The following is a 27,301-nucleotide window of genomic DNA, read 5'->3' as shown; positions in this document are numbered from 1 at the left end:
ATTTCTGTGGCTAGCCCTTGCTAGGGTCACTAAGGAGGATCGCCTTATTGTTAGACAGTTCTTTTGTCAAAGGGATGTTCACTATAGTGGTTTTTGTTTTGTTTGGTCTTGTTTTGTTTTAGCAACAGTCAAGGCATGTATCCATTTCTGAGAAATCCGGAGATTTCAGTCTGGGCTTACACCATATTCAGGAAAGCCATCTAAGGGTTAGAAATCACATGGTGGTGTGCCCCACCCCCAAGAGGCAGGCAGGAAGGCTGGGGCTCCCCGCAGCCAGCCTGTTCATTCTGGGGTGGAAGTGCAGCCCTGTGCCTCAGCTCCCACTGGCGAGTCCTCCCAGCCAGGGTGGTAAAGCCCGATACTCAGGCCTGTGGCTCTGCCCTGCCTTCCGCTCCCTGGTCATGCACACGCAATGGGACCTGGCATCCCAGCGCTGCTGCTGCTGCTGCTCTCCGTCCCCTTCCTGCTGGGCTTCCTGCACAGGACAGATGCTGCTGGGCTTCAGGAAGGACGATGGGGTCTGGCTCTAAGTGAGCTGTGAATTGGTGGGCTACGGGGAGGTGAAGAGCAAGGCACAAGGGCCTAACCTTAACCTCAGAGGTGATCACAACCTTTGCCCCCTCACCCCATGTGTGTCCTCCCCCTCTGCCTCCCCTCTCTGTTTCTTCCACTTCTGTCCCTACTCTTCCCTTTCTCCTTCCTCCCCCCTTTCCCAATTTTACTTCACCTCCTTCCCACCTCAGTTCTAATCCCTGACACTCCCTGGCTCCTCAGGCCTTCTTGCTGAGAGCCCTCAATTTGAGTTGAAAGGGAGCAAAGAAGGTTTTGTGGGTGGTGAAGGCAATGTGGGCTCCTCTCAGGAAGGACTGGGGAGATGGTCATGGGACCATATGAGTGGGGCTGGAGGAGCTACGGGGTAGGACCTGACCTTTCCCAGGCAGCACAGTCCATCCCTGGGAGGAGAGGGGGAGCCTGTCAGTCCTCCCAGGTATGAGCCAAGCACCCAGAAATCCCGTGCTTTCAGCCACCTCATCGGGCCTGGCAACTGGCCATTGTCCAGGCTGCCAGTGGCCCAGAGGGTGTGCTCTCTCCTGACCTGGGGGAAGGCAGGGCCCGGAGAGCCTCATTATGCCTGTTTTCACTTTCCAATTTTAGAATATATCCAGCATCCAAAGGTCAACAGCTGTTGGGCTTTCATCACCCGGGGGTTTTCTCAGGCTGGGCAAAGTGCCATCCACACTGAAGGGAACCAACAGAGCTTTCTGAGGACAGACCATGAAGGTAAGGTGGGGCCTGAGACATCACCTGGGTGACCATTGCCTGATTTTGAGGCAGGTGGCTCTCAGGAGCCCTGGGATCAAAAGCAGAGAGATCAGGAAGGGTTTTTTCTAAAAAGTTGCAAAAGGGGCCATGGCCAGAATGCATCATGGATTTCCTTGTGGGGGATGGTTTTAAGTTAATTTCCCCAGAGCTCTATAATCTGCTTCCTGGAATTATAATCTGGAAATTCCTTACAGGGCTTGGCATTCAGATCTTCCCTGCATACTCCACCCTTAAGCACTGGGAAAGCTCTCCCAGATCGGGGTTCTGTTACTGTATGCAAAATTAGTGTTTGAGCCAAGGGCCAAAATCAACATGGCAGTATTTAAATATCATCTAAGCATACACCTGAGAGTGAATAAAGGACTGTGAAATCATTTTGGGGGAAAAAAAGTTGCACAAGTGTCCTGGATCTGGTGCTGAACTGCCACTGGCCCTTGACTGGACCAACAGAGTTATCAGGGGAAAAGGGGCTTGTTGAGGGGTCCCTGGGTCTTTGTGGAGTCCCCACGCAGACTCAGGGATGGGAGGGACTGGCTATGCAAATTCCAGCGGAGCTTGTTTGTGGTAGTGCTTTTGGGAACTGGAGGCCTTGGGGGCAAGGTGAGGGCTTGGGGGAAGATGGCCCACTAGGGGCCCCCCATGTCCTTGCAGGGTGGTGGCTTGATCTTGGAGGCTACAAATCAGAGATCCTCTTCTCTTGTCTTCCTCTCCAGATGACAGTCTCCCATATGGACACCAGGGCTGTGGGGACCTCTCCGTGCCTGTCTTGAGACCAAGGGCTCAGATTCCTTTTGAATCCCCCAGTGACACTGTGAACAACTGTAGAGAGTTGGGCCATCTTTGACCTGCTCAGTTATTCATTGAGCCCCTTTCTGTGCTCCTGTAGCCTCAAAGGATGGGGCCACCTTGCCCCTGTTCAAGCCCTGAAGCCTGGTCCTATTCAGCTCTGGGTATTGACATTTCCACAGCTTCCCCCACCAGATCAAGGCTTCTGTTTCCCATGGCACTTGGTGCTCTTTTTCTCAGATTCTTGTCTCCTCCCTTTCTCTCTCTGTACCTCCATCCCTCTCTCCCTTCTCCTATCACTGGCTGGAATATAGCAAGCTCGTCCCCCTCCTTCTTTCCCTTCCTTCAATGCATATTTTCTGCCTGCTAGGCTCTGTAATTAGATGTTGATTTTAGAACAGCGAATAAAACAGACCTGATCCCTGCCCTCAATGTGCCTTCCATTTAGAGGCTCCTTTTCTGCCAGTCTGACCAGAGTCATAATGGCTCCAATATCTTGCCTCTCTCTTACTCATAGAACTTAGGGCTGGAAGGGACTCCTCCTGCCCCTTTGTCATACCCCCCCCCCCCGACACACACAGACACACACACAGACACAGACACACACACACACACACACACACACACACACACACACACACACACACTTCCTCAGTCTTTCCCCCTTTCCACCGTGTAGCTTTTTTCTTAATAAATCCTGTATCTTTTTAAGTTGATGTTGTTTGGAATTTTTGTTTTTATGTTTAAATTACATAAGTAAAATATTCAATTTAGAAAAAAGTATGAAATAGTGGCCAAAAGAGACATCACTAGCAATCCCATCCTATCATGTAGAGATATACCTTGTTTTAGGGCTTATGGTACACACCTTTAATTTATCACAATTTACTTAAAGTGCCTTTTTCTCCTGGTGTCTTCACGATTTGGTCTTAATCTTTGGTTTTAAGCAGTTTGGTGGTTGTGGTGGTGTTTTCAGTACTCATCTGTGTGAGATTCTTATAGCTTCTTTGGATCTGTGTTTTGATGTTTTTCATTATTTTTAGAAAATGTTGACTATTATGTTTTTAAGTATATATTCCATCCCATTTTCTCTTTCTTCTCTGCCTGGGAAACTGATCGCATATGTTAGAATGTTTGGTATTATCCCACAGCTGTTGGATGCTATGTGCTGGTATATTATTGTTATTATTTATTATTTTATTGTTATTATATCTACTCATGTTTCAGTCTCATTTCTATTGCCCAGTCTTCAAGTGCACTGCTTCTTTCCTTTGCTGTATTGAGTCTACTAATGAGCCCAGCACAGAAAATCTTTACCTCTGATATTGTGTTTTTTTATTTCTAGCATAGGACTCTTTTTAGAGATTGCATTTCTCCTTTCAAATTCTTCGTCTGTTTGTCTAAACTGTCTAACTTTTTCACTCAACCTTTTAACATATTTTAGTTGAGTTCCCTGATGAATAGTTCCAACAATGGGCCATTGCACAGTTCAGTTATGAGAATTACTTTATCTCTTGACAATGGGTTATTTTCTCTTTTTTTTTTGTATTTGTAATTTTTTAATCAAATGTTTGGCACAGTGGATAGAATTGTAAAGAATGAGATAAATAGTATTAACACCTAGAAATGGACATGCTTCTTCTTGAGTGAGGCTGTCAGTGTGAGGGGATGAATTAGTCTAGATGGGAATTGCGATAGGTTACACTTCATTGTTGCTGTTGTTACTTTCCAGGGGCCACAAGCTTCAAATTCCTCCCCTGTTGGAGTGCTGTTTTCTGGTGCCTAGGAGGGTGTCAGGGAGGGTTTCCCTTTGTGTTCATGCCCCTACCCCATTTATGTCTCCCTAAATTTGGTAAGTTTGTAGCTATGATTTAAGTGTATTTTCAGTCCTGCTTTCTTTCTTCTCTTCTTTTGGGACTCCAATGGCATGTATCTTTCGTTACAGTTTAATGGATCCCTCAGGCTTTGTTCTTTGTGTTTATATATACAGTTTTGGTTTTTGCTGTTTTTTGTTCTATTGGGTGATTTCTATTTTTTCTTTTCTATTTTTCTATCTTCTGGTTCATTCTTTCCTCTTTCCCCTCCATTCTGTTGATGAGTCTAATCCACTGAGGTTTTTATTATGGTTATATTTTTTAGTCCTAAAATTTTTATTTGGTATTTCTTTGTTTTTTTTTCTTTGCTGAAACATTTTATCTACTGAGGCTTTCCATTCACTTGTTTCAAGAATGTTCATAATTCCTCATGGAAGCACATTTATTATGGTTGCTAAAATCTTTTTCAGATAATCAAACATATCTATCATCTCAATTTTGGCATAGATTGATTGTCTTTTTTTTTTTTTTTTTCCTCTTCTTCCATTTAGTCTGGGCTTTTCCTGGTTCTTGATATGAAGAGTGATTTTTTGAAACTTGGACATTTTTAAATTATGTCCTGGACATTGAATCTTACTTAAACCTTTTGTTTTAGTTTCCTTTTTTACAACACTGTTCCAGCAATGAGGGAGAAAATACCTTGTTACTGTCCAGTAGAGACAGATATCCAGGTTTCCCATTTGGCCCCCATTGACACCCAAGTTGGGAGGCCCTTCATTGCTGCTGTGCAGGTTAGAGTTCCAGCTCCACAAGTGGTCTCCACTGATACTATCATGGGGGCTGTCTCATTACTGCTGGGTAATGGGGAAACTCCCAACCCCACTATACTTCCTCTGATACCACTCCAATGGGAATGGGAACTCCCCATTATTGCTAAGTGCAGGCAGAAATCCTGGCTTTCCACATGGCCTATGCTGACAGTGTTTGGCAAGGGCCTTGTTTCTTACTGGGGGATGAAATTCCCAACTCCCTCTTTGGCCTTCTTTGACACAACCACAGCAGGGGTGTTGGGCTCCTAATTATAGGCTCATTAGGGTGGGAGTGCAGGCTCCTCACTTGGCCTTTGCTTGCTTTGGTGGGTATGGGACCATAGTTGTTTCTGTGGTATTTAGCTGTAATTGATTGGTTATTGTCTTTGATGGGAGGGAGGGGGAGTGTATGAGGCTTCCCTTTGTTACTGAGAGTGAGATGGAAACAGGAAGAAACCTTGGTTTTTTTCACTGCCACAGTAAAGAATTACAGGACAGCAAAACAAAAGTAAAGCAGAGCAAAGTTTTATTAAAGAGAAACAATGGAAAACACTCCGCCCCCCCAACAGCCACAATTTTCTACCTTTATTTGAGTCAATCAAATACTTTTTAGTATTCCATTTTAATTTTTCCATTGGCTTTTTAGCTGTACCTTTGTGTATTTTTTAAAATGATTTTTCTCCAAGGATTACTGTATCTCTTCACACTGAATTAAATTAATATTGTACTACTTCACTTAAAAATAAGAAGTTTTTTTTTTTTTAAAGATTTTATTTATTTATTCGACAGAGATAGAGACAGCCAGCGAGAGAGGGAACACAAGCAGGGGGAGTGGGAGAGGAAGAAGCAGGCTCACAGCAGAAGAGCCTGATGTGGGGCTCGATCCCAGATCACCGGGATCACGCCTTGAGCCGAAGGCAGACGCTCAACCGCTGTGCCACCCAGGCGCCCCTGTTTTTTTTTTTTTTTAAGTTGGCTTCATGCCCAGCCTGGAGCCCAACATGGGGATTGAACTAACAACCCTGAGATCAAGACCCGAGCTGAAACCAAGAGTTGGATGCTTAACTGACTGAGCTAGCCAGGTGCCTTCAAAATAAGAAACTTCTGAAAGTGTAGTTCCAGTTACCTCCTTTTCCTTTGTGCTATTATTGTTATATATATATATATATATATATCTTTTTACATTAAAAATAATTTTAGCTTTAAGCAGACATGGCTTTTAAAATTAGCAAAAGAAATAGTATACATGTCTTAAATTTACCACATTTATTATATCTGTCCTCCACATTTCTTCCTGTAGGTCAGAGTTGCCATCTGGTGTCCTTTTCCTTTAGCTTCCTTGAGCACGAAGAAATTACTTTAGCTTTTTTTTTTTGTTTTCCTTCTGTAGTACAGGTCTGTTGGTTGTGAATTCTCTTCCTATTTCGTTATATGAAAATGTCTTTGTTACCTTCATTTTTGAAGGATAATTAATTGTCTTGTTTGTAACATTTTGGCTGACAGGTTTTTTCTTTTATGGCTTTAAACATATAATTCTTAGGGTGCCTGGGTGGCTCAGTCGGTTAAGTATCTGCCTTCAGCTCAGGTCATCATCCCAGGGTCCTGGGATCAAGCCCCACATCAGGCTCCCTGCTCAGCGGGGAGCCTGCTTCTCCCTCTCCCTCTGCTCCTCCTCCTGCTTGTTCTCTCTTTCTCAATTTAAATAAATAAATAAATAATCTTTTTTTTTTTTTAAACATTTTGTTTATTTATTCGACAGAGATAGAGACAGCCAGCGAGAGAGGGAACACAAGCGGGGGGAGTGGGAGAGGAAGAAGCAGACTCATAGCGGAGGAGCCTGATGTGGGGCTCGATCCCATAACGCCGGGATCACGCCCCGAGCCGAAGGCAGACGCTCAACTGCTGTGCCACCCAGGTGCCCCAATAAATAATCTTAAACATGTAATTCTCTTGTTTTCTGCTCTCCATTGTCTCTGATGAGAAGTCAGCTAACATTTGTATCAGTGTTCTCTTATATACATATTACAGTGTATCTTTTGTTTGGACCAATTTTGAGGTTTTATTCTTTATCTTTGAATTTTAGTAATTTGACTGTTATGTGCCTATGTGGTTTTCTATCATGTTTATCCAACCTTTGGTTCACTGAACTTCTTAGATATGTAAGTTCGTTTTTCACCCAATTTGGGAAAATTTTGGCCATTATTTTTTTTAAATGCTTTTTCTGTCTTATTATCTCTCTCCTGTTCTTCTGGGACTCCAATTAATTATATGTTCTGTTGCTTGATATTGTCCCACAAATCACTGAGATTTTGTTCACATTCTTTGATATTTTTTTCTTCTGTTTTTCAAATTGGATAATTTCTGTTGAGCTCTCTTCAAGATTGCTGACTCTTATGTGGTCTCCAATATGCTGTTAAGATCATCTTGTGATTTTTTTCAGTTATTGTAGTTTCAGTTCTAAAATTTCCGTTTGGTTCTTTTTTGTAGTTTTAGTTTCTGTTTTGAGATTGCTTATCTTTTTTATAATTTTAGTTTCTGTTTTGAGATTCCTTATCTGTTCATTCATATGACACTATTTTCCTTTAGATTTTTGAACACATCTCTAATAGCTGCTTATTGCTTTTGTTTACTAATTCCAATGTCTGGTACATCTTGGGGTCAGTATCCTTTTTTTCTTTGCTATGGGTCACATTTTTATTTCTATGTCTGCTAATTTCTTATTATATAGTGGACATAGTGAATGGTGCATTTTAGAGGCTCTGGACTCTGTGTGTTTCTCTGAAGAGTGTTGACTTGTATTTTCCTAGGTTGACTTGTAGTCCAAACTCTGTTTTCTTTGAGGTAGACAGCAGCACACATCTCTGCTCAGTTCTTTCAGCTTCCAGCTGCTATTGTCAGACCTCCTGGAGTCAGAGATCAGCCAAGAATTTGGTCACAGTTTATACTCATTTTGAGGTTTAATTGTGGCTTCTTTCTTTCCTGGATTTCCCTAATTTGATGGCTGCTCTGCCAGCCCTAATCTTTGTTCTCTGAATCCTCAAACCAGTCAACTGTTGGTTTTTGCCCTCCCTTGATATGTGGACTAAGAAGTCCTCTCAGGCATAAGACCACAGACTTGCAAATCTCACTTGGGTTCTTCCTATCTTTTGGGGGAAGACTTCTCTCCAGTTTCTCTCAAGGAACTTTCAAATAGTTCTTTCTTATTTTTCACCCTGTTTATAATTGTTATCTAAAAGATGGTTAGTTCGACCAAACTATTCCACTATTAATTGAAGCCAGAACTTCCCTTCCCTTACATTTTGATCACATATTTGAACTTATTTCCTCAACATATGTAGCTATATTTATAGAATAGATTCGGCTAATATTTATCCCCTTCCCTCAAAAAAAAAAGTCAATAATTTTAGTAGGATTTCATTTTTCTTCTTGACCTCAGTGGACCATATTTCTTTCTTTCTTTCTTTCTTTCTTTCTTTCTTTCTTTCTTTCTTTCTTTCTTTCTTTCTTTCTTTCTTTCTTTCTTTTAAGATTTTATTTATTTGAGAGAGAGAGAGAGCACAAGTAGGTGAAGAGGCAGAGAAGAGAGAATATCCAAGCAGATTCCTCCTGAGTGGGGAGCCCCACATGGGGCTTGATCTCAGGACCCATGAGATCAGGACCTGAGCCAAAACCAAGAGTTGGATGCTTAACAGACTGAGCCACCCAGGTGCCCCAGTAGACCATATTTTAAGTTGAGAATTCTTTTGGGATTTTAGTTCCAGGTTTTGGGCCTTTATTTTTGAATGCCAGTTTATCAAGGGATGGTACTCTGTATCCAAAATAATTTTCACTCAGAAATTTGAAAAGGAGCCTGATGGAATCTCTGGACCACCACCATTTATTTTGGCTTGTGACAAACTCTCCAATTTGTCTTGCTTAGGATCCTGTAATCTTAATAATTTTGTAAAATTGTTTTCAGGATTAAAAGAGAAAGCATAAACAAACTGCTACATGCATCACATAGCATGGAGTATATATTCTGTAAGTGCTAGTTACCACTCTCTTCACAATCATGATTGTCTGCATGGAAATACGTATCCAAAGTCAGTGCCCAGCCCATTTGGTTTTAAGCAAATAGTACATACTTAAATCCATAGGTGAAAATATTAAATTAACCACAGTTTATATTTCTCTATTAAAGTGCAAAAATGTTTAATGTGTTGTCAATTTGGATAATCCCATATAAAAACAAATAAATATGAATGTAAGCATCACTGAGTTTTAGACAATGGAAATTAAAATTATATAGAGAAAAATACCTCTAATAATTGTTAAAAAAAAAAGAAATTTGGAGATAAGTTCCATTGTCTTCTAGCCAACAGTTACTGCCAATGAAGAGTCTATTTACAATGTTTTTGGGAGAGGGTCCATGATGTGTGTATGTGTATGTGTGTACAATTTTTTAAATTTCACAAACAGTAAAATCTGTTTTTCAAAAAAATATTTTATTTGAGAGAGCGAGAGAGAGAACACGAGCAGGGGGTAGGGGCAGAGGGAGAGGGAGAAGCAGGTTCCCTGTTGAGCAGAGAGCCTGACGTGGGGCTTGATCCCAGGTCCCTGGGATCAGGACCTGAGCTGAAGGCAGACGCTTAACTGACTGAGCCACCCAGGCATCCCAGTATTCCAAGAGTTCTTAAGTATGAAATCTAAAGCCCTCTCCATAAAAGAAAAAATTGGATTTTATCAAAATCAAAGGCTTTTGCTCTGCACAAAACACTGTTAAGACCACCCAGCTGATCTCAGGAGGTCTTAATTAGAGGTGGGAGAGCAGTGGCAAAAAAGGGCTTGTGTTGGAAGAGAGGATTGATTTTGATCTTGAAAGAACTATTCTGCCTAATATTTATCATGTGGTGGAAACAACTCAAATTGAAATCATGCAGATTGGGTTTTGAAATCCGGCCCTGGCTCAATGTAACACTGTAACCATGGCAAGTTTGGAACATGGTGTACTAATAAATAAATTCTATGTATTTGTAAACTAAGGATGATTCTGTCTTTCTTGTCTGCCTTACTGGACTCTTTGCTGAGGATCAGATGAGACCATGTATGTGAAGACACATTAAAGAATATAACACTAATACAAGATGAGAGAGGCACTATTATAGTATTTCCACCTGCTCCTCTCTACTGAGATGATCCAGTAACATTGTGTGAGAAAAAGATTTATGCAATATGACCTATTATATATTTATATAGCAAATAAAAAAGAGTCATTTTATTGTTATGTTAAGAGTAAACTCAGACTGAAAACTCAAGAGCCAAAAAAGGGGTGAGTTTTGGACACCATCCCAGGATGGTAGAAGGGGTGGGGTTTCTATTGTGATAGAAATGCAGGGGGTCAGGGAAGGTCTCACAGTATTGTTTAAGCTACCCTGCATTTCTCTCTGTGGTCTCTGCCCTGGGGGACCCCTCCACTTTGATGAATGTGGAGGGATTTAAAACGCATCCACTGTAGTGTGTGGAGAGGAAGCAAGCTCAGGCTGACCCTGCAACTGGCTGATGGGAAAAGAAGTCCGTCTCCAGTCTATATTCTTGACCATGCAGAATTTATTGAGAAAGAAAAGAATGTTGAGAGATGGGATAAGGGAAGGGCAGATGACAGAGAAGAATGGGTAACGGGGCACGGAGAGGGGAGGAAAGGTGAGGTATTTGAACATCCTGTCTGACGCTCAGGCGGAGCAGATGTGATTAGTTATTGACTGGGAAGAAACAAAATATAAATCGAGCCCTCTAGGGTGATGGAGAATTTTTGCTGCCTGAGTCAGGGCAGGAAGCAAGGGCACAGGCTTCTAGGTCTTGTTGCAAAAAGATTGGTTCCGACAGCATATGATTTGCATCCTGGTTCCATGGGAGAAGAGGTTCATAGATGGGCACATGTTCTCACACCCCTGAACCATGAATTGGAGTTTTCCACCTGAAAGAAGCAGAGACAGACTGTAGTGAGCAGAAGGCTTCCTCCTCCGACCTTCGCCTTCATCCATGGTCCCCAGTGTCCCCGTGCAGGCACGACCAAGACCTCTAGCTTGTATATTCTTCCTCCCCCTCTCCTTCCAACTGTCTTTTCTGGGCCCTTCCCCACATCTGTTGTCCACTGCCTGCCTTGAGGGACTAGACAAACCACAAGGGAAGTCAGGCAGTGTGGTTCACCGGATGGCAGTAACCTTATTTTGGGGATGAGGAGTGAGTATAAGGGTAGAGAGTATGGGAATATAGCAAGATAGGTCTGGCAACCTGTGAACACTGACTGATAGACAATTCTTTATTCATGTATTCAGCATTTACTAAATGCCTAAATGTGCTAAGTGCTAGGAATATATACCCATGAACAAGACAGACACAGTCCTGAGCTTATGTTATGGTCAATGTCTCAACATCTCAAGGTGGTGCAACTCATGCATTTCTTTTACAGGAAGAGACAGCCAGTCTCCCTGTCTCTTTTTAAGACATCATAGACCTGCTGGGAAGGGCCTCTACCTCCCCATCAGTAACAAGAATTCTGCTCTTAATTCTTGAAAGGATAAGGTTCTCCTGACTCTCCAGTTTCTGGGGAATCACAGCTTGACCCCGCCTTGGGCTCCCACCACCCCAGTTGCTCCCAAGAGTACTCAAGTTAGTTGATGTGTCTCTCTGGCACAGACTGTACTATGAAGTCTCCACATACCTTCAAAGATCTTCTTTAACATGCACTGCTGGGAATTCTGAGTGGAGCAGACTCCCTCTCCACGAAGACATTTTCCTTGATCATTCATATATGAGCATGTGTGGCAATTTAATATTGGGCCTGCAAATTTAAGATAAGCCTGATGAAATTTCCTGATGGACCAGGCAGAGAGCCATGAGTCACAAGGAGAGGGATGATGGACAGCAAGTAGCCTGGATACAACACATGTCATTGTTTGGTTCTTTGGGCATTTGAGGGCCCTGAATCTGATAGATCATAGTCTCTCTTCTGGACCAGGGGCAATTCCTTCATTATTACTGCTTCATCTATAATTTTCATTGCTGAAGAATCCCAAATTTCTCTCTATAATACTGATGTTTACTCCAATTCATATCCCCACTGGCTCCTGCCACGTCTAACTCCATAGGAGCCAAGTAGAGTTTTAATCACATGACTGGCTCCCCTTTTTACTCCCCCATCATACTCTCACCCACAAGGCACACTTAGAGTAAGAACTGACTGATTAATAAGCTATGTTAGAATGCTCTAATGTTGCAAACGCTGAAAGAGTGACCGTTCTCCGTTTTCAAGTTGACCTTCAACAATGTCAATTTGTCACAAAGGACATTCTTTTTGAAATGCTTCCATTTTGCCTCTTTTATTATCTCCATTGCCAATTCCCTAGTTAAGGAAGCGTAAAGAAATAGGAAGCATGTGAGCTTCGAAGTCAGACCAACTTAAGTTTGAATCCAAGGATTGCTACTTTCTAGCTATGCGCCGTTAGCCCCACTTCTCTCATCTGAAGATTTGGAATACTACTTCTTATGCAATGGGAGGAAATATGAAGTGCTTATGTCTGGGAATATCTTCAGGGGTCAAACTCTGGATCTTGTTTTCCTTTCTTGAACAACTCCTTTTTTAGTAAAAGCCCAAGAATTGCAGTTGTGCTGGGAACTTCTTTATGACTAACAGACAAAAGTGTGTTCATGCTCTATTTTCCATGTTCAGACAAAAGAAAGCCACCAGCTTCAGGGCTAGTCGTCTCTTTCCAGAGTTTGCGAGGCATTCTAACATAGTTTGTTGAGGCAGATTAAGCATGAAGCTCATGAAGGTTAGTGTCCCATGAGCCCCTTCCAAGGGAGCCGTGGGCATTTATATTCATAATTTCTTACATTGAGTGAAGTTGGAGGGACTGCAGGCATTTTGTATTTGTGTTATTTTATTTTTTTTAAAGAGCCCTCAAAATGGTTTAGCCTTCAGGGCTCCACAGAACCTATATCCTGCCTCCTGGTATTATTGTAAAGAGATGTCTGTGACGTGTTTGTGAGCTAGTCTTTCTTCTATGCCCTCTCCTTAAAGGTGGGTTTCTTAATGTGCTGCCTATTTCTCCGCTGAAGTCAAGGACAAGCACCCGTCCAGATGCACCTCACCTGAAAATGTGCCTCACCTGAAAATGTGCTTGAAGGTGGAATGCCTGAAGGCTGTTCACCCAGTGGCTTTTCACCTGACGCCTGTTCACTTGAAGCCTGTTCAGCTGAAGCTTGTTCACCTGAAGCCTGTTCACCAGAAGGTTTCTCACCGGAAGCTTGTTCACCTGAAGGCTTTTCAGCTGAGGCCTGTTCACCGGAAGGCTGTTCACCTGAAGGCTTTTCAGCTGAGGCCTGTTCACCGGAAGGCTTTTCACCAGAAGCCTGTTCACCAGAAGCCTGTTCACTGGAAGGCTTTTCACCAGAGGGCTGTTCACCTGAAGGTTGTTCTCCAGAAGTGTGCTCACCTGTGGTGTGTTCGCCTGAAGTGTGTTCACCCATAGCATGCTCACCTGAAGTGTGTTCACCTGAAGCATGTTCACCTGAAGTATGCTCACTTGAAGTGTGCTCACTTGAAGCGTGTTCAGCTGAAGTGTGCCCGCCCGAAGCATGCTCGCTTAAAGTGCTCTCGCCTGCAGAAGTCTCATATAAAGCCTCACCATCTGAAGGGTTTCCGAGTGAAAAGTACTCACCTGAAAATTGCTGAACTGAAGCTTGATGGTCCATAGAGCCAGGAGGCTCATCAGGCTGACCTGATGCTCCTGGGATGGAGAAGGAACAGAAGAGAGAGTGAAGGTGAGAGGAAGAATGTCCAGGACAAAGACTGCTTTTCTTATACAGTAAGGCTAATATGGGATTCCTGGGTTTCCTGTGTGCCTGGTCAGGCATCTGAAGGTATTGCAGATGTTGGAGGAAATCAACCCATTACCCAAGAGACCATGAAGGACGGAGGCGTTAATGAAACACACGGAGACCGCCTCTGGCATTTAAGAAAGTATTTTAAAGATCCACGTTATTAAGAAACATACAGGGGGACCCACTCACCCATGTACCAAAAGCACCCGAAGGGAAAATGGTGTGCCTCCCCGACAAAGCCAGCATCAGGAAATCAGTGTGCCATCGATCACATTATCAGAAGTCTACCACCAGCCCTCCCTCCGGTTCCTCTCTGGGTGAAAGGCAGGAAGGACGAAAATACAAAAGGGAAAGAGAAAGCAACTTGGTTCAATAGATAAGTAATTCTAGCTGAAATTGAAGGTAGAAGATTTTACCCTTTGGACAGGATAATTTTTAAACCAGAGATGACAAATATCTAATGAACCCACAAAAATGATCAGACCGGATTTAAGACATTTTTATTTGGCAAATTCAAGTTCTTTCTTACACTGTGTCCCCAATCCATGTGGGTTGGACACTCAAAGTTGGGATCAGTTATTAAGATAAAAACATTCTTTGCATATTTATTTCTGAATTGAGATTCCTTGTGATGGACCATTTGTACCGACTTCATGTAGTTGCATGAGTTTTCTTTCTTTCTGTCTTTCTTTCTTTTTTTAAGATTTTATTTATTTGACAGAAAGAGGCAGTGAGAGAGGGAACACAAGGAAGGGGAGTGGGAGAGGTAGAAGCAGGCTTCCCACTGAGCAGGGAACCCGATGTGGGGCTCGATCCCAGGACCCTGGGATCATGACCTGGGCTGAAGGCAGACGCTTAATGGCTGAGCCACCCAGGTGCCCCAGTTGCATGAGTTTTCAGTAAGATAAATTGTGAAGTGCCTAGTGTATTGCCTAAGTGTTCAATTAATTTTATTTTTCTCTCCTTCCCACTTCATACTGGGACTTAAGAAAACTCTTAGCCAGTCATTCTCTTCTGGCCAGTCCCTTCTACCTTGAATCCATCTCACCAATGACTATTAGACAAATATTCTTTAGGTAGGACTTTTCATTTTATTGAACGTAGCACCAAACAATTTGATTATTACTCTGTGATTAGACTGAGTAACCCAGAGGAGGGTGGGTAGACTATAAAGACTGAATTATTAATCCTAGCCAAAAGCTGAGAGGAATGACAAGATCTGTTGAGGACAAGGTAGCCTAGGGTGCTGAATTACCCTTATCTCTGTAAGAGTCCTGCCATAGATACATATATTCTGGGTAATTCACAGTCTTTATAATTGATGACTTTCTGAAAGACTAGGATTAGAATATGTTGATAAAGGAAAGGTAAGGTTTGGAAAGGCTTTGGGGAGGTTTTTATTTTTAAAAGTTGTTGCTGAATATTATCTGCTTGACTGATTCTTTTAACAGTTAACAGAAGTTTTAATAAAGAGATTTCTGATGTAGAAAGGAAGCTTGAAAGAGCACATTCATTTCTTAGTCGTTCTTAGAGTTGATGACTCACTGCTTCGCCACGTGGCTGGTATATACTACCATCTGGTAGCTATGTATCTACGTTTCTGAATCAACTTTTGACAGTCTAAAAGAGCAAAAACCAAAATCTCAGACAACCAACATTACGGAAAACACTTTGTCACTTAGCCGACAGTTCAGAGCTCATGGCCTCTCTCTTCTCCTCTAGGAGGAATGAGGGAACACAGCCCATCATGAATGAGGACCCTAAAGGGGTCCTAGATGGGTAGAACCTGGCCATGAAGGAGAGACTCTTAGGGTCTCTGGCCCATATCCCTGCTGTGCTCTGAGACGGCTTTCTGGGTACATCACATTCCCATCTCCTTGTATCTTTCCTTGCTACATTAACTACAGAAAGATCCCTTGCACTCAGTTCCTTGGGACAAACCTTCATTGGACTTCCACAGAACCATTAGGCCTATCTTCTCATCTCACAGAGCATCAGGTACAAATGGTGAGTGGCTGAAAGAAGTAGTAGGAATGAGACTGTGCCAAGCCAGCAGGCTTCTCTGATGGTAAAGCCATTACGAGGAGGAATCAACTGGCTCTCAGAGTTGAACTGGTTCAGCTATTTCTGATTCTGAGTCAGATTGGTTTGGGTAACTAATATTCTGGTCTTCTTTCTTCAAGGGCTGGAAGACCTGAAAGAAGTCTCCCAGAGCCAAGATAGGGGACTCACCTCTGGCACATCCAATCAGATAAAGACTCATTAGTAAGAGAAACTTCTTCATCTGGATTTTGGGAAAGAGGAGACCCTGGCGTAGGGCACCCAAGAGCTGTGAAGGAAAACTGTGAGCAGAAGCTCCCAATGCTAAGCTACAGCTCCTGAGAATTCTAGAACCTCAGAGACCACCCATGTGCCTCACAATGGGTTGAGCTCTGAGGTTCTCATGTTGGCTGCTCAGGCAAGATGGCTTTCTAACAAATCAGGGCGAACTGTGCGAGTGAAGGCTGATTTGCCATGTATAGCATGGTGTATGGGGGCTCTTTGCCCCATCCTTAAAAAAAAAATCATATTACCAAAATAACATATTCTCTTTGTAATACATTTTAAAAGCTATTTATTCTCTTTTTGAAATGTTCTTGACAGTGAGGTGTGATTGGCTGATTATTTTGTGTTTGGCCCTTTGAATCAGCCCCTTTTTTTGGCCCTGGAGGCTAATCTCAATTGTCTTGATCCCCTGACTGCTGATGGTGTTCACACTGGATTTAGCCAGTGGAAGATTAGAGGGGGAAATACACATACACACACACACACACACACACACACACACACACACACACACACACACAGAGATTGAGATAAAAGTATTTATTCTATATTCTTCTTCCTTTTCAGCCATGGTTTTTTTTGTTTTGTTTTGTTTTGTTTTTGAAGATTTTATTTATTTATTGGACACAGAAAGACACAGTGAGAGAGGCAACACCAGCAGGGGGAGCGGGAGAGGGAGAAGCAGACTTCCCACTGAGCAGGGAGCCTGATGCAGGACTTGATCCCAGGACCCTGGGATCATGACCTGAGCTGAAGGCAGACGCTTAATGACTGAGCCACCCAGGCGCCCCTCTGCCATGGTTTTGACACTGGTTGGGTCTTGACATGACAAAGCTGCTGTTGGGTTTCCTGTCTTCCATGGCTCCTGCTCTCAACCAGGCTATGGTAACATGTCGGTTGGGGCAGGAAACTAATGACAAATAAATGATATGGGCCCGAAAAAGGATCAACAAGAGATTGTTGAAAGCTGTGCCTTGAGCTGTCATTTCTCTCAAGGGGGTAGAATATGGATACAGTGAAGCATCCACCTGGTAAAAAGCTAAAGCTCTATGGGGGTTGGTGGCAGAGATGCTCTGGCCTCACCTCCTACTTCTTCCCTGCCCACCTCCCTTGGGCCACTTTGTTACATGTAGGACTGAAAGCTGGATCCAGAATAGATGCATTTATCACTCCTATAATTGTTCGTTTAATATTTATCTCCTCCTTTAGACTCTAGGCTCCTTGAAAGCAGGGTCCCTGTCTGTCTTGATCACTGTAGTATCCCTGCTACCTAGTGGCAATTTTGCCACAAATACGTACTTAATAAATGCTTTCTGAATGAAGGAATGGATGAATTGCCTTTTCTGGGCCTCTCTCTGCCTCATAGAGGAAAATTTATAGAGAGCTCTTAGAGTGGGCTGGCTTAAGGTTGTGGGTCAGCTGGAGAAAGCAGGGTCACCAGGGGTCAAAAGTTGCAGAGGGAGGCCTACCCTACTTGGCATGTGTTGGAGGACAAAACTAGGATTTGTGGGTCTGAGGCTGGGCTTCTGTGGATGGAAGAAATGCATGAAGGAGCAGGTTGTTGATAATTTTTTCTCCATGTGGAGAGAGTCTGGAGAAACAGCTGCGGGATCATACTGAGTTAGACTGTTGTTGATAGAAGCAGTGGAAATTCATGGAAAGGGAGAGGCACTATGTATATCACCCACCAGCTGTTTAAAATTTGGTGGCACCCTTTTTTGCAATTTTCAGAACTCTCTGGAACATTGCTCCCTCACCCTTCCCTAGGAGTCACAGTATTGAAAGGCAGGACCTAAAGCCTGAATGGCCTCTCCTTAAACCTCAGCCTCCAACTTTTTCCTCCCTCTTTTTCTTAAGGTTGGCCTTACGGAACTGTATCCCAATTCCACCCAGGCTGGCTTTCCTTAGGCTGTACTTTGGAAAGTTTCTCCCTGTGTCCAGTGGTCTGGCACTTCGGAGCCAAACCTGCACTGAGTATCTGAGCACATTGTATAAAAAAACATGGAGTGATGGAGAATTTGCTGTGGGACCAGAAGTGTTCCGGAGCTAAGATGTCCAGAGGTGTTCCAGTCCCTGTGTCCTTCCTCTGCCCATCTCTGCCATCCTAGATGAGGGGAACCTCCAGTTTCTAAAGGCCCGAAGTGAAGCGAAGAACCCACTAGGTCAGCCCTGGTAATATTTACAGCCTGTAGCCTGGTTTAAAAAGAGCTGAGCCAAATGGTCTTCTCCCAAGGGCTTGCGGGGGGAGCACAGAAAGAGAGAGACAACTAGGCTCCCTAGGAATAGTCTTGTCTATGGAGAGCTGAGAACCTTTCACTTGACCAGCTTCTTTGTGTGGTGGTGACTTAACCCGTGATGTGCTGGGAACTGGCTTGAACTGACTGATGAGAGCTGATTGGTCAAGTTTCAGGAATTCCACAAGCTGGTTGTTGAACACAGATATTTTTAAAATTAACATATAAACTGACAAATTATATTAGAAACAAAGGTAAGAAATACTCAAAACCTCATCACTTCTTAATTATTTTATGACATTTTACTATTTACTATCTGTGCTCATAAGGTTGTTTAGTACTATTGTATCTGTATGAAGAAAATACTCTTTTTTTTTTTTTTTAAAGATTTTATTTATTTATTCGTCAGAGATAGAGACAGCCAGTGAGAGAGGGAACACAAGCAGGGGGAGTGGGAGAGGAAGAAGCAGGCTCCTAGCGGAGAAGCCTGACGTGGGGCTCGATCCCACAACGCCGGGATCACGCCCTGAGCCGAAGGCAGATGCTTAACCGCTGTGCCACCCAGGTGCCCCGAGGGAAATACTCTTAATGCTGGGCACATCTCTTCTCAACTCCCTGGTCAGTGATGTCAGCATGGTAGCTGAAAATTGCCATTTGCACCGTGGAAATCCACAAATGCTACAAATCAGGACTTCCCATCCAGCCTTGCCCCACAAGCCAGTTGTCAAATGTTTACCAGCACACCAGGGGGCTGACCCATGTATGTATAACCCGGGGAAGGTGGCCAGCTTGTCTTGCTCTGCTGAAGGCCCCACTGTGAAGGCCATGTGTGCCTTGGCTTGCTTTGCTGTGAAGGCCACGTAGAATCCACCATTTTTAACCCATGGAATACACTAGAGAAGCTTTACAAGAAGAAAGTACCCACTTTTGTAGACGAAAGTACCCAATTTTGTACCTTAAGTAGTTAGTAGAGGACATTGATGGAAAGCAGTAAAGATAAAATCCATCATGACCTAAGCAACATTCCAACCCATGTGGTACTTACAGCCAACGTCCCTAGGAAAGAGTACCCATTTGGGTTTCAATTCAGTTGGGTACTGGTTTCAGCCAGCTCCCAGTGGAAGTCTTGTGACCAGAAGTGACTAGACCATGGATATGAAGGGGCTCACATTAGACCAATGAGGAGGAAACCTCACACAGAAGTCTTAGGATTGGCAGCTGTCCTGGTGACTTAGGTGGCTGTCCTGTACCCAAGACAGACGACTTTGTATAAGGACAGGAGTAATGGGAGGGGCATCAAGTTTCTGGGTCTTATTACCATCCCAGCCAGGGTACTAACTTCCAGCCAAAAGGCCGGCTTCTCCTCCCCATGGAGTAGCCATGGGCTAGAGGATTGCACCCTGAGCAATGGGCATGAAAGTGCTCCAGTAAGACCGTACTCTCTGAAAAGCCCCTGAATGAGAGAAAAGGATGAGAAGAGAAGTACTCACCAAGTTTGCACCAAAGCTCAGGGTCCAAATGCAAAGATTCAAAGCCCCACGTTGGGCACCAAATGATGTGGTTTCTGGAATATAAGTGAAGTTTGGTGGGGTGGGGTCTAAAGCCTATGGCCAAGATAGAATTCTTAAGATGTATTTGGTGTAAAAAGGTGCTTTTATTAAGGCACAGGGACTGGACCTGTGGGCAGGAAGAGCTGCTGCCCCAGGGTTGTGAGGGGTGGCTGGTTATGTATTTGGGGGTTGTGAGTAAGGAAAAGGGCGCCTTTCAAAAGAAACTTCCTATGCTAAAGAGGACCTACAAGAACAACAGAGGCCTTGCCACTGTCCACTTAAGGTTGTCTTTCCCTCTAGCAAAGCATTAACATTAAGACAGTTGGGAATTTGCTTCTGGAAGTTACGTTCTTGATAAGAAGGCTTTCTTCTTGTAAATCACTAAGACCTTTGTAAACTGAGGGAGACTCCTGTCCCGCAGGAGTGTAATCTCTCTAAGTTAACCATTTGCTTTCCGTCCCTTGGCTTTAGGGCAGCGGGGAGTGGCTGAGGAATGTCACACAGACCCCACCTGGGGGGCGGGGGCTTGCGGGGTGTCAGCCTGTGCTCTGTCCTCAGCTAGCCTTCTGTTCCCTCCTCAATATTGTTCAAGTATTCAGCAGTAAGTCTGGGTCATAGCAAGCTTTCTATCAGTGTCATACGCTGTTTTGGGATGACATAGCTGTCTCAGCCTTGTCAGACTTCAGAGGTGGACTGGGGAATAATTAGACCCCTACGGAGTAAGCCCTTTATTTCAGCGGGTTTCCCATTCTTAAGCTGGGAGAGATGCAGGGGAGAGCAGATCCGTTCACTCTTGAGTTCTGCATTTGGGTAAGGGTGGCCCCAAGGTCTGGGGTGTGGCTAGGGGTGCAGAGGAGCCTGAAGCCAAAGCTACAAAACTTTCTTTTCCCAGATCAGTGTTTGTTTTGTGTTTAAAGATTTTTGTTTAAGCAATCTCTACACCCAACATGGGGCTTGAACTCACAACCCCAAGATCCAGGGTTGCTTGCTCCACCCACCAAGCCAGCCAGGCACCCCTCCAGAGGAGTGTTTCTAAACTACGTTCCTCACCGTATAAACACACCAAAATGTCTAGTCTGGAATGCAGGCTGCCCAGAAGATAAACCCGTTAGGTAAACCCCCGTGACAAGGGATTGAGGAGAGAGAGAGAGAATGGGAGAGGGAGACAGCGGCTCTATGGCAGACACAGGTGTTACTGCGGCAACAGAACCCGGCAGAGGGCGTCCCCAGCTAAGGCTGGAGCCCACGCTGCTGACAGGCTGGGGCCAGTGCCAGGTTCGGCTGGAGGAGGCCAGTACTGCTGTCTTGCAGTGGGGAACATTTCTGTGGCTAGCCCTTGCTAGGGTCACTAAGGAGAATCGCCTTGTTGTTAGACTGTTCTTTTCTCAAAAGGGATAGTGGGTTTAGTGTTTGTCTTGTTTATTTTTATCAATTCAATTCCGGGGAATCAGGGGATTTCAGTCTGGGCTTACACCATATTCAGGAAAGCCATCTAAGGGTTAGAAATCACATGGTGGTGTGCCCCACCCCCAAGAGGCAGGCAGGAAGGCTGGGGCTCCCCGCAGCCAGCCTGTTCATTCTGGGGTGGAAGTGCAGCCCTGTGCCTCAGCTCCCACTGGCGAGCCCTCCCAGCCAGGGTGGTAAAGCCCGATACTCAGGCCTGTGGCTCTGCCCTGCCTTCCGCTCCCTGGTCATGCACACGCAATGGGACCTGGCATCCCAGCGCTGCTGCTGCTGCTGCTCTCCGTCCCCTTCCTGCTGGGCTTCCTGCACAGGACAGATGCTGCTGGGCTTCAGGAAGGACGATGGGGTCTGGCTCTAAGTGAGCTGTGAATTGGTGGGCTACGGGGAGGTGAAGAGCAAGGCACAAGGGCCTAACCTTAACCTCAGAGGTGATCACAGCCTTCGCCCCCTCACCCCATGTGTGTCCTCCCCCTCTGCCTCCCCTCTCTGTTTCTTCCACTTCTGTCCCTGCTCTTCCCTTTCTCCTTCCTCCCCCCTTTCCCAATTTTACTTCACCTCCTTCCCACCTCAGTTCTAATCCCTGACACTCCCTGGCCCCTCAGGCCTTCTTGCTGAGAGCCCTCAATTTGAGTTGAAAGGGAGCAAAGAAGGTTTTGTGGGTGGTGAAGGCAATGTGGACTCCTCTCAGGAAGGATTGGGGAGATGGTCATGGGACCATATGAGTGGTGCTGGAGGAGCTACGGGGTAGGACCTGACCTTTCCCAGGCAGCACAGTCCATCCCTGGGAGGAGATGGGCAGCCTGTCAGTCCTCCCAGGTATGAGCCAAGCACCCAGAAATCCCGTGCTTTCAGCCACCTCATCGGGCCTGGCAACTGGCCATTGTCCAGGCTGCCAGTGGCCCAGAGGGTGTGCTCTCTCCTGACCTGGGGGAAGGCAGGGCCCGGAGAGCCTCATTATGCCTGTTTTCACTTTCCAATTGTAGGATATTTCCAGAGTGTAAGATTGAATGCTAATGTGTATTTCAATGCCCAAATGGATATCAGTGAAGTTGAGGTTTCCAGGGGTGGGCAACGTGCCACCCACACTGTAGGGAACCAATGGAGCTTTCTGAGGACAGACCATGAAGGTAAGGTGGGGCCTGAGACATCGCCTGGGTGACCTTTGCCTGATTTTGAGGCAGGTGGCTCTCAGGAGCCCTGGGATCAAAAGCAGAGAGATCAGGAAGGGTTTTTTTCTTAAAAAACTGCAAAAGGGGCCATGGCCAGAATGCATCATGGATTTCCTTGTGGGGGATGGTTTTAAGTTAATGTCCCCACAGCTCTGTAATCTGCTTCCTGGAATTATAATCTGGAAATTCCTTACAGGGCTTGGCATTCAGATCTTCCCTGCATACTCCACCCTTAAGCACTGGGAAAGCTCTCCCAGATCGGGGTTCTGTTACGGTATGCAAAATTAGTGTTTGAGCCAAGGGCCAAAATCAACATGGCAGTATTTAAATATCATCTAAGCATATACATGTGAGTGAATAAAGGACTGTGAAATCATTTTGGGGGAAAAAAAGTTGCACAAGGGTCCTGGATCTGGTGCTGAACTGCCACTGGCCCTTGACTGGACCAACAGAGTTATCAGGGTGGAAAAGGGGCTTGTGGAGGGGTCCCTGGGTCTTTGTGGAGTCCCCACGCAGACTCAGGGATGGGAGGGACTGGCTATGCAAATTCAAGTGGAGCTTGCTTGTGGTAGTGCTTTTGGGACCTGGAGGCCTTGGGGGCAAGGTGAGGGCTTGGGGGAAGATGGCCCACTAGGGGCCCCACCTGTCCTTGCAGCCTGGTGGCTGATGTCCCTTCTTACCTGGCAACCTGAACCCTCAGGACCATGTGCTATTTCTTCCCATTGGCTGAATCACTCGTTCTCTCAAAAAATATGCATTGTTTACCCCGAATATGGGAAACACTTGATCCTGGAGGCCACAAATCAGAGATCCTCTTCTCTTGTCTTCCTCTACAGATGACAGTCTCCCATATGGACACCAGGACCGTGGGGACCTCTCCGTGCCTGTCTTGAGACCAAGGGCTCAGATTTGTGAATCCCCCAGTGACACTGTGAACAATTGTAGAGAGTTAGCCCGTCTTTGACCTGCTCAGTCATTCATTGAGCCCTTTTCTCTGCTCCTGTAGCCTCGAAGGATGGGGCCACCTTGCCCCTGTTCAAACCCTAAAGCCTGGTCCTATTCAGCTCTGGGTATTGACATTTCCACAGCTTCCCCCTCCAGATCAAGGCTTTCTGTTTCCCATCGCCCTTGGTGCTCTTTTTCTCAGATTCCTGTCTCCTCCCTTTCTCTCTCTGTACCTCCATCCCTCCCTTAGCCTTTTTCATCTCCCTGTGAATTGCTTTCTTTCCCTTTGAAGTCCTAGACTCCTAGCCCTTCTCCTTAGTTCAGATTAGCATAAATGCCTCAGTTTGCCCACCTGCCCTTGGAATCTCACGTTTATGCAAACCCCCCATATGTACATCAGTAAATTTGATTTTTTTCCCTGATAATCAGTCTCCTGTCAATTTAATTCTTAGACCACGTATAAGAATCTCGAAGGGTATAGAAAAAATTTTCCTCCCCACCAATGTATTTCGGAGAAGGGGTTCTGTCATGTGAAATATTTATGATTAGCAAAATGAGTGGGTAGTTCTTACAAGAATGAGAAGACCAGCTACATGAGCTATGTGTGTCGCTGGCAGGATGTGTGAGGGCTGAGGTGGGGACAGCCAGGGCAGCCACTCTCCCCAGGCTCACAGGGCGGGGCATGACCTTGAGATTGCAAATGAAGCTGGTAGCTGGCAAGCTTTCCCTAATGTTCCCACACAGACTTCCCATATCTCTGAAAGGCCACCCTGCATTGGTTCCAGGAGCTCCCAGAAGACCAGGGGTCTCTGCTCTGCCTAGCCCCTCTGCTCTCACTTGAAGATTGTAGACAAGCAGGAGACTCTGCCATGTCGCTGTTGTTGGTTCAGAAAGCTCCCCTAAAACCTCTTTTCCTTGTGTAGAAGATTCAAGTTAAGGTAAAAACCATTTTGTGGCAGGAATCCCAGCTGACCTACTCAACTCTTTTTGTGTTCCCTTTCTCCCCTTCGCAAAATAGCTCCCACTATCTACCACGAAGTTTCCAGTCCATTTTATGGCTGGCCTCAGGGAGGATTTTTTGGCCAGTGAAAACAGAAGTTGTTTGCAAACAACCTTCCCCACTTGCTGGTTTATCTGGAAGCCTGAAGCCTTTGGCAGGATTACCTAGCTAATGGGGAGAGGAGGGAATGCCTTGGGGGCTGTGGGACACTGGGAGCACTTCTCCCCACCTTGATTCTGGCAGCACCTGAAGGAGCGGGTGACCTCACAGGGACACGGTCCACTCAGAGAGGTGACCCCTCATCTCCATGGATTTCAGACTTGGCGGGACCCAGTGAGGCCCAAGCGTGAAACCCAAACAGGGGCCAGCAGCTCAGCACAGGCAGATGGCTGTGCTCGGAGTTCAGGCAAAAGTTCGTGAACTTCCATAGATGTGTGTGAAAAGGATGCTCTTCTTCGCTCCTTGATAGAGAGAGTAGAAGGAGGGGCTAATGGTGTAGAAGGGACCGAGAATGGTCTAGAAGCTGGTTATGCAGGGCGCACCCAAGGTGGTGCAGAAACAGGAGGAGCCGGAGCACAGACAGAAGAGGCAGAGTGGCGCCAGAAGCAGAGAAAGGATTCCTGGCTCTAGAGCTCATCAGCTCCACAGAGGCGCAAACGCCATGTTTTCCTGCCAACACGGGGGAATAGGTAGTCCGTGACTGACCAGAGAAGACAGGGAATTTCCATGAAACAAAGGGCGTTTCAGCAGCTGCTTGGGAATATCCCTTAAGGTCCTTGTCCCGAGGTAGACTAACCAGAGTTGGTTCTAGTTATAGCCATTAACCCGGGAAATGAGTGAGGGAGAAGCCCTCAATCAATTAGGAGGAGAAAGAGTGAGAGTGAAATGGGGGAGGGGAGAGAGAGTCAGAGTCCCCTTCATCTGGGAGGGCTTGTTTCCTCCAGCAACCTGGGTTTACTCAGAGGAGGCTTATTTAGATATCATCCAATGTGTCAGGAGGGAGTTTACTAGCCCACACGACTGGGCAAACACATTCTGCAGGAGGCCCTTAGGTCACATTCATGGTGCAGAGCAATGAAGGCCTAGGTACAGGCAATGAAGGTACCCTCGGTCCATCTGCCATGTTTCTTGCAGAGGAGATCTAATTGATAGATTCTACTGAGGCCATGCAATGTTAGAGGACATCAGTCCTTTCCTAAATGTTGCAATCTGAATTGTTTCCAGTGGGTTAAAAGACATCCCAAGGGAGAATCCTTGGGGACCGAGAAAGCGCCCATGCTAGAGAAGGTTTATTACCAAAGAAAAGCTCCACTGACTCCCGGGTGGTGTCCGGGATATGTACCGGGTGTGTCAGAGGTACCTCATGCCAGAGTGACCCAAGGCGCCCCCAAGAAAGTTGCTATGATTACCACCACTGTTAAAGGCCCCTGTAGGAGGGAGGCCTGACCTCCCCCCTGTCTCCCCATCGCATTCAGACTACGATGGGTGCCTGGCATGTGGACCGAAATACAAAGGCTTGAAGGTCCTGACGTGAGGTCACAGCCTATTTCACCTTGCTTTGAAAAACCCACCATTTTTAACCCATGGAGAATACAAGAAAAGTTTTAAAAATGGAAATTACCCAATTTTGTATCTTAAGTTAGAAGAGGACATTGACAGAAAAGAGTAAAGATTGAAATCCATCATGGTTCTAAGCAACATTCCAACACATGTAGTCTTTATTTTTTTATTTTTTTAAGATTTTATTTATTTATTTGACAGAGACAGAGAGACAGCCAGCGAGAGAGGGAACACAAGCAGGGGGAGTGGGAGAGGAAGAAGCAGGCTCCCAGCAGAGGAGCCTGATGTGGGGCTCGATTCCAGAACGCCGGGATCACGCCCTGAGCAGAAGGCAGACGCTTAACCACTGCGCCACCCAGGCGCCCCATGGAAGTTACGTTCTTGATAAGAAGGCTTTCTTCTTGTAAATCACTAAGACCTTTGTAAACTGAGGGAGACTCCTGTCCCGCAGGAGTGTAATCTCTCTAAGTTAACCATTTGCTTTCCGTCCCTTGGCTTTAGGGCAGTGGGGCGTGCCTGAGGAATGTCACACAGACCCCACCTGGGGGGCGGGGGCTTGCGGGGTGTCAGCCTGTGCTCTGTCCTCAGCTAGCCTTCTGTTCCCTCCTCAATATTGTTCACGTATTCAGCAGTAAGTCTGGGTCATAGCAAGCTTTCTATCAGTGTCATACGCTGTTTTGGGATGACATAGCTGTCTCAGCCTTGTCAGACTTCAGAGGTGGACTGGGGAATAATTAGACCCCTACGGAGTAAGCCCTTTATTTCAGCGGGTTTCCCATTCTTAAGCTGGGAGAGATGCAGGGGAGAGCAGATCCGTTCACTCTTGAGTTCTGCATTTGGGTAAGGGTGGCCCCAAGGTCTGGGGTGTGGCCCCAAGGTCTCCCACTCCCACAAAGCTACAAAACTTTCTTTTCCCAGATCAGTGTTTGTTTTGTGTTTAAAGATTTTTGTTTAAGCAATCTCTACACCCAACATGGGGCTTGAACTCACAACCCCAAGATCCAGGGTTGCTTGCTCCACCCACCAAGCCAGCCAGGCACCCCTCCAGAGGAGTGTTTCTAAACTACGTTCCTCACCGTATAAACACACCAAAATGTCTAGTCTGGAATGCAGGCTGCCCAGAAGATAAACCCGTTAGGTAAACCCCCGTGACAAGGGATTGAGGAGAGAGAGAGAGAATGGGAGAGGGAGACAGCGGCTCTATGGCAGACACAGGTGTTACTGCGGCAACAGAACCCGGCAGAGGGCGTCCCCAGCTAAGGCTGGAGCCCACGCTGCTGACAGGCTGGGGCCAGTGCCAGGTTCGGCTGGAGGAGGCCAGTACTGCTGTCTTGCAGTGGGGAACATTTCTGTGGCTAGCCCTTGCTAGGGTTACTAAGGAGGATCGCCTTGTTGTTAGGCTGTTCTTTTGTCGAAATGTTGTGGAAAAACTAAAAATCAGACCAGCGAAAGACCAAATG

The 27,301-nt window shown here is 45.5% G+C and overlaps 1 protein-coding gene and 1 long non-coding RNA gene across 2 annotated transcripts; one reads left to right on the top strand and one right to left on the bottom strand.

Annotated features, from left to right (window-relative positions):
* Nucleotides 1-339: 339 nt before the first annotated feature.
* On the top strand, nucleotides 340-23,693 carry LOC123792439 (uncharacterized). Its single transcript, XR_015726977.1, has 3 exons — nucleotides 340-600; nucleotides 1,156-1,281; nucleotides 23,173-23,693. It is a non-coding gene; the product is annotated as an uncharacterized LOC123792439 (long non-coding RNA).
* Nucleotides 10,322-13,904, bottom strand: LOC123792440 (sperm acrosomal protein FSA-ACR.1). The gene is made up of 4 exons (XM_087868554.1): nucleotides 13,784-13,904; nucleotides 12,880-13,500; nucleotides 11,433-11,552; nucleotides 10,322-10,685 (listed from the first exon to the last, which is right to left on the bottom strand). The coding sequence occupies exons 1-4, from the start codon at nucleotides 13,785-13,787 to the stop codon at nucleotides 10,561-10,563; spliced, it is 870 nt and encodes a 289-aa protein (XP_087724680.1). The 5' UTR covers nucleotides 13,788-13,904; the 3' UTR covers nucleotides 10,322-10,560.
* Nucleotides 23,694-27,301: the final 3,608 nt, after the last annotated feature.

Source organism: Ursus americanus, chromosome 16 (genome assembly GCF_024610735.1).
Source record: "Ursus americanus isolate L20-20 chromosome 16, mUrsAme1.1.p, whole genome shotgun sequence".
NCBI lineage: Eukaryota > Metazoa > Chordata > Mammalia > Carnivora > Ursidae > Ursus > Ursus americanus.
The sequence above is the reverse complement of the archived record's forward strand: the minus strand, read 5'-3'. Positions and strand labels throughout refer to the sequence as shown.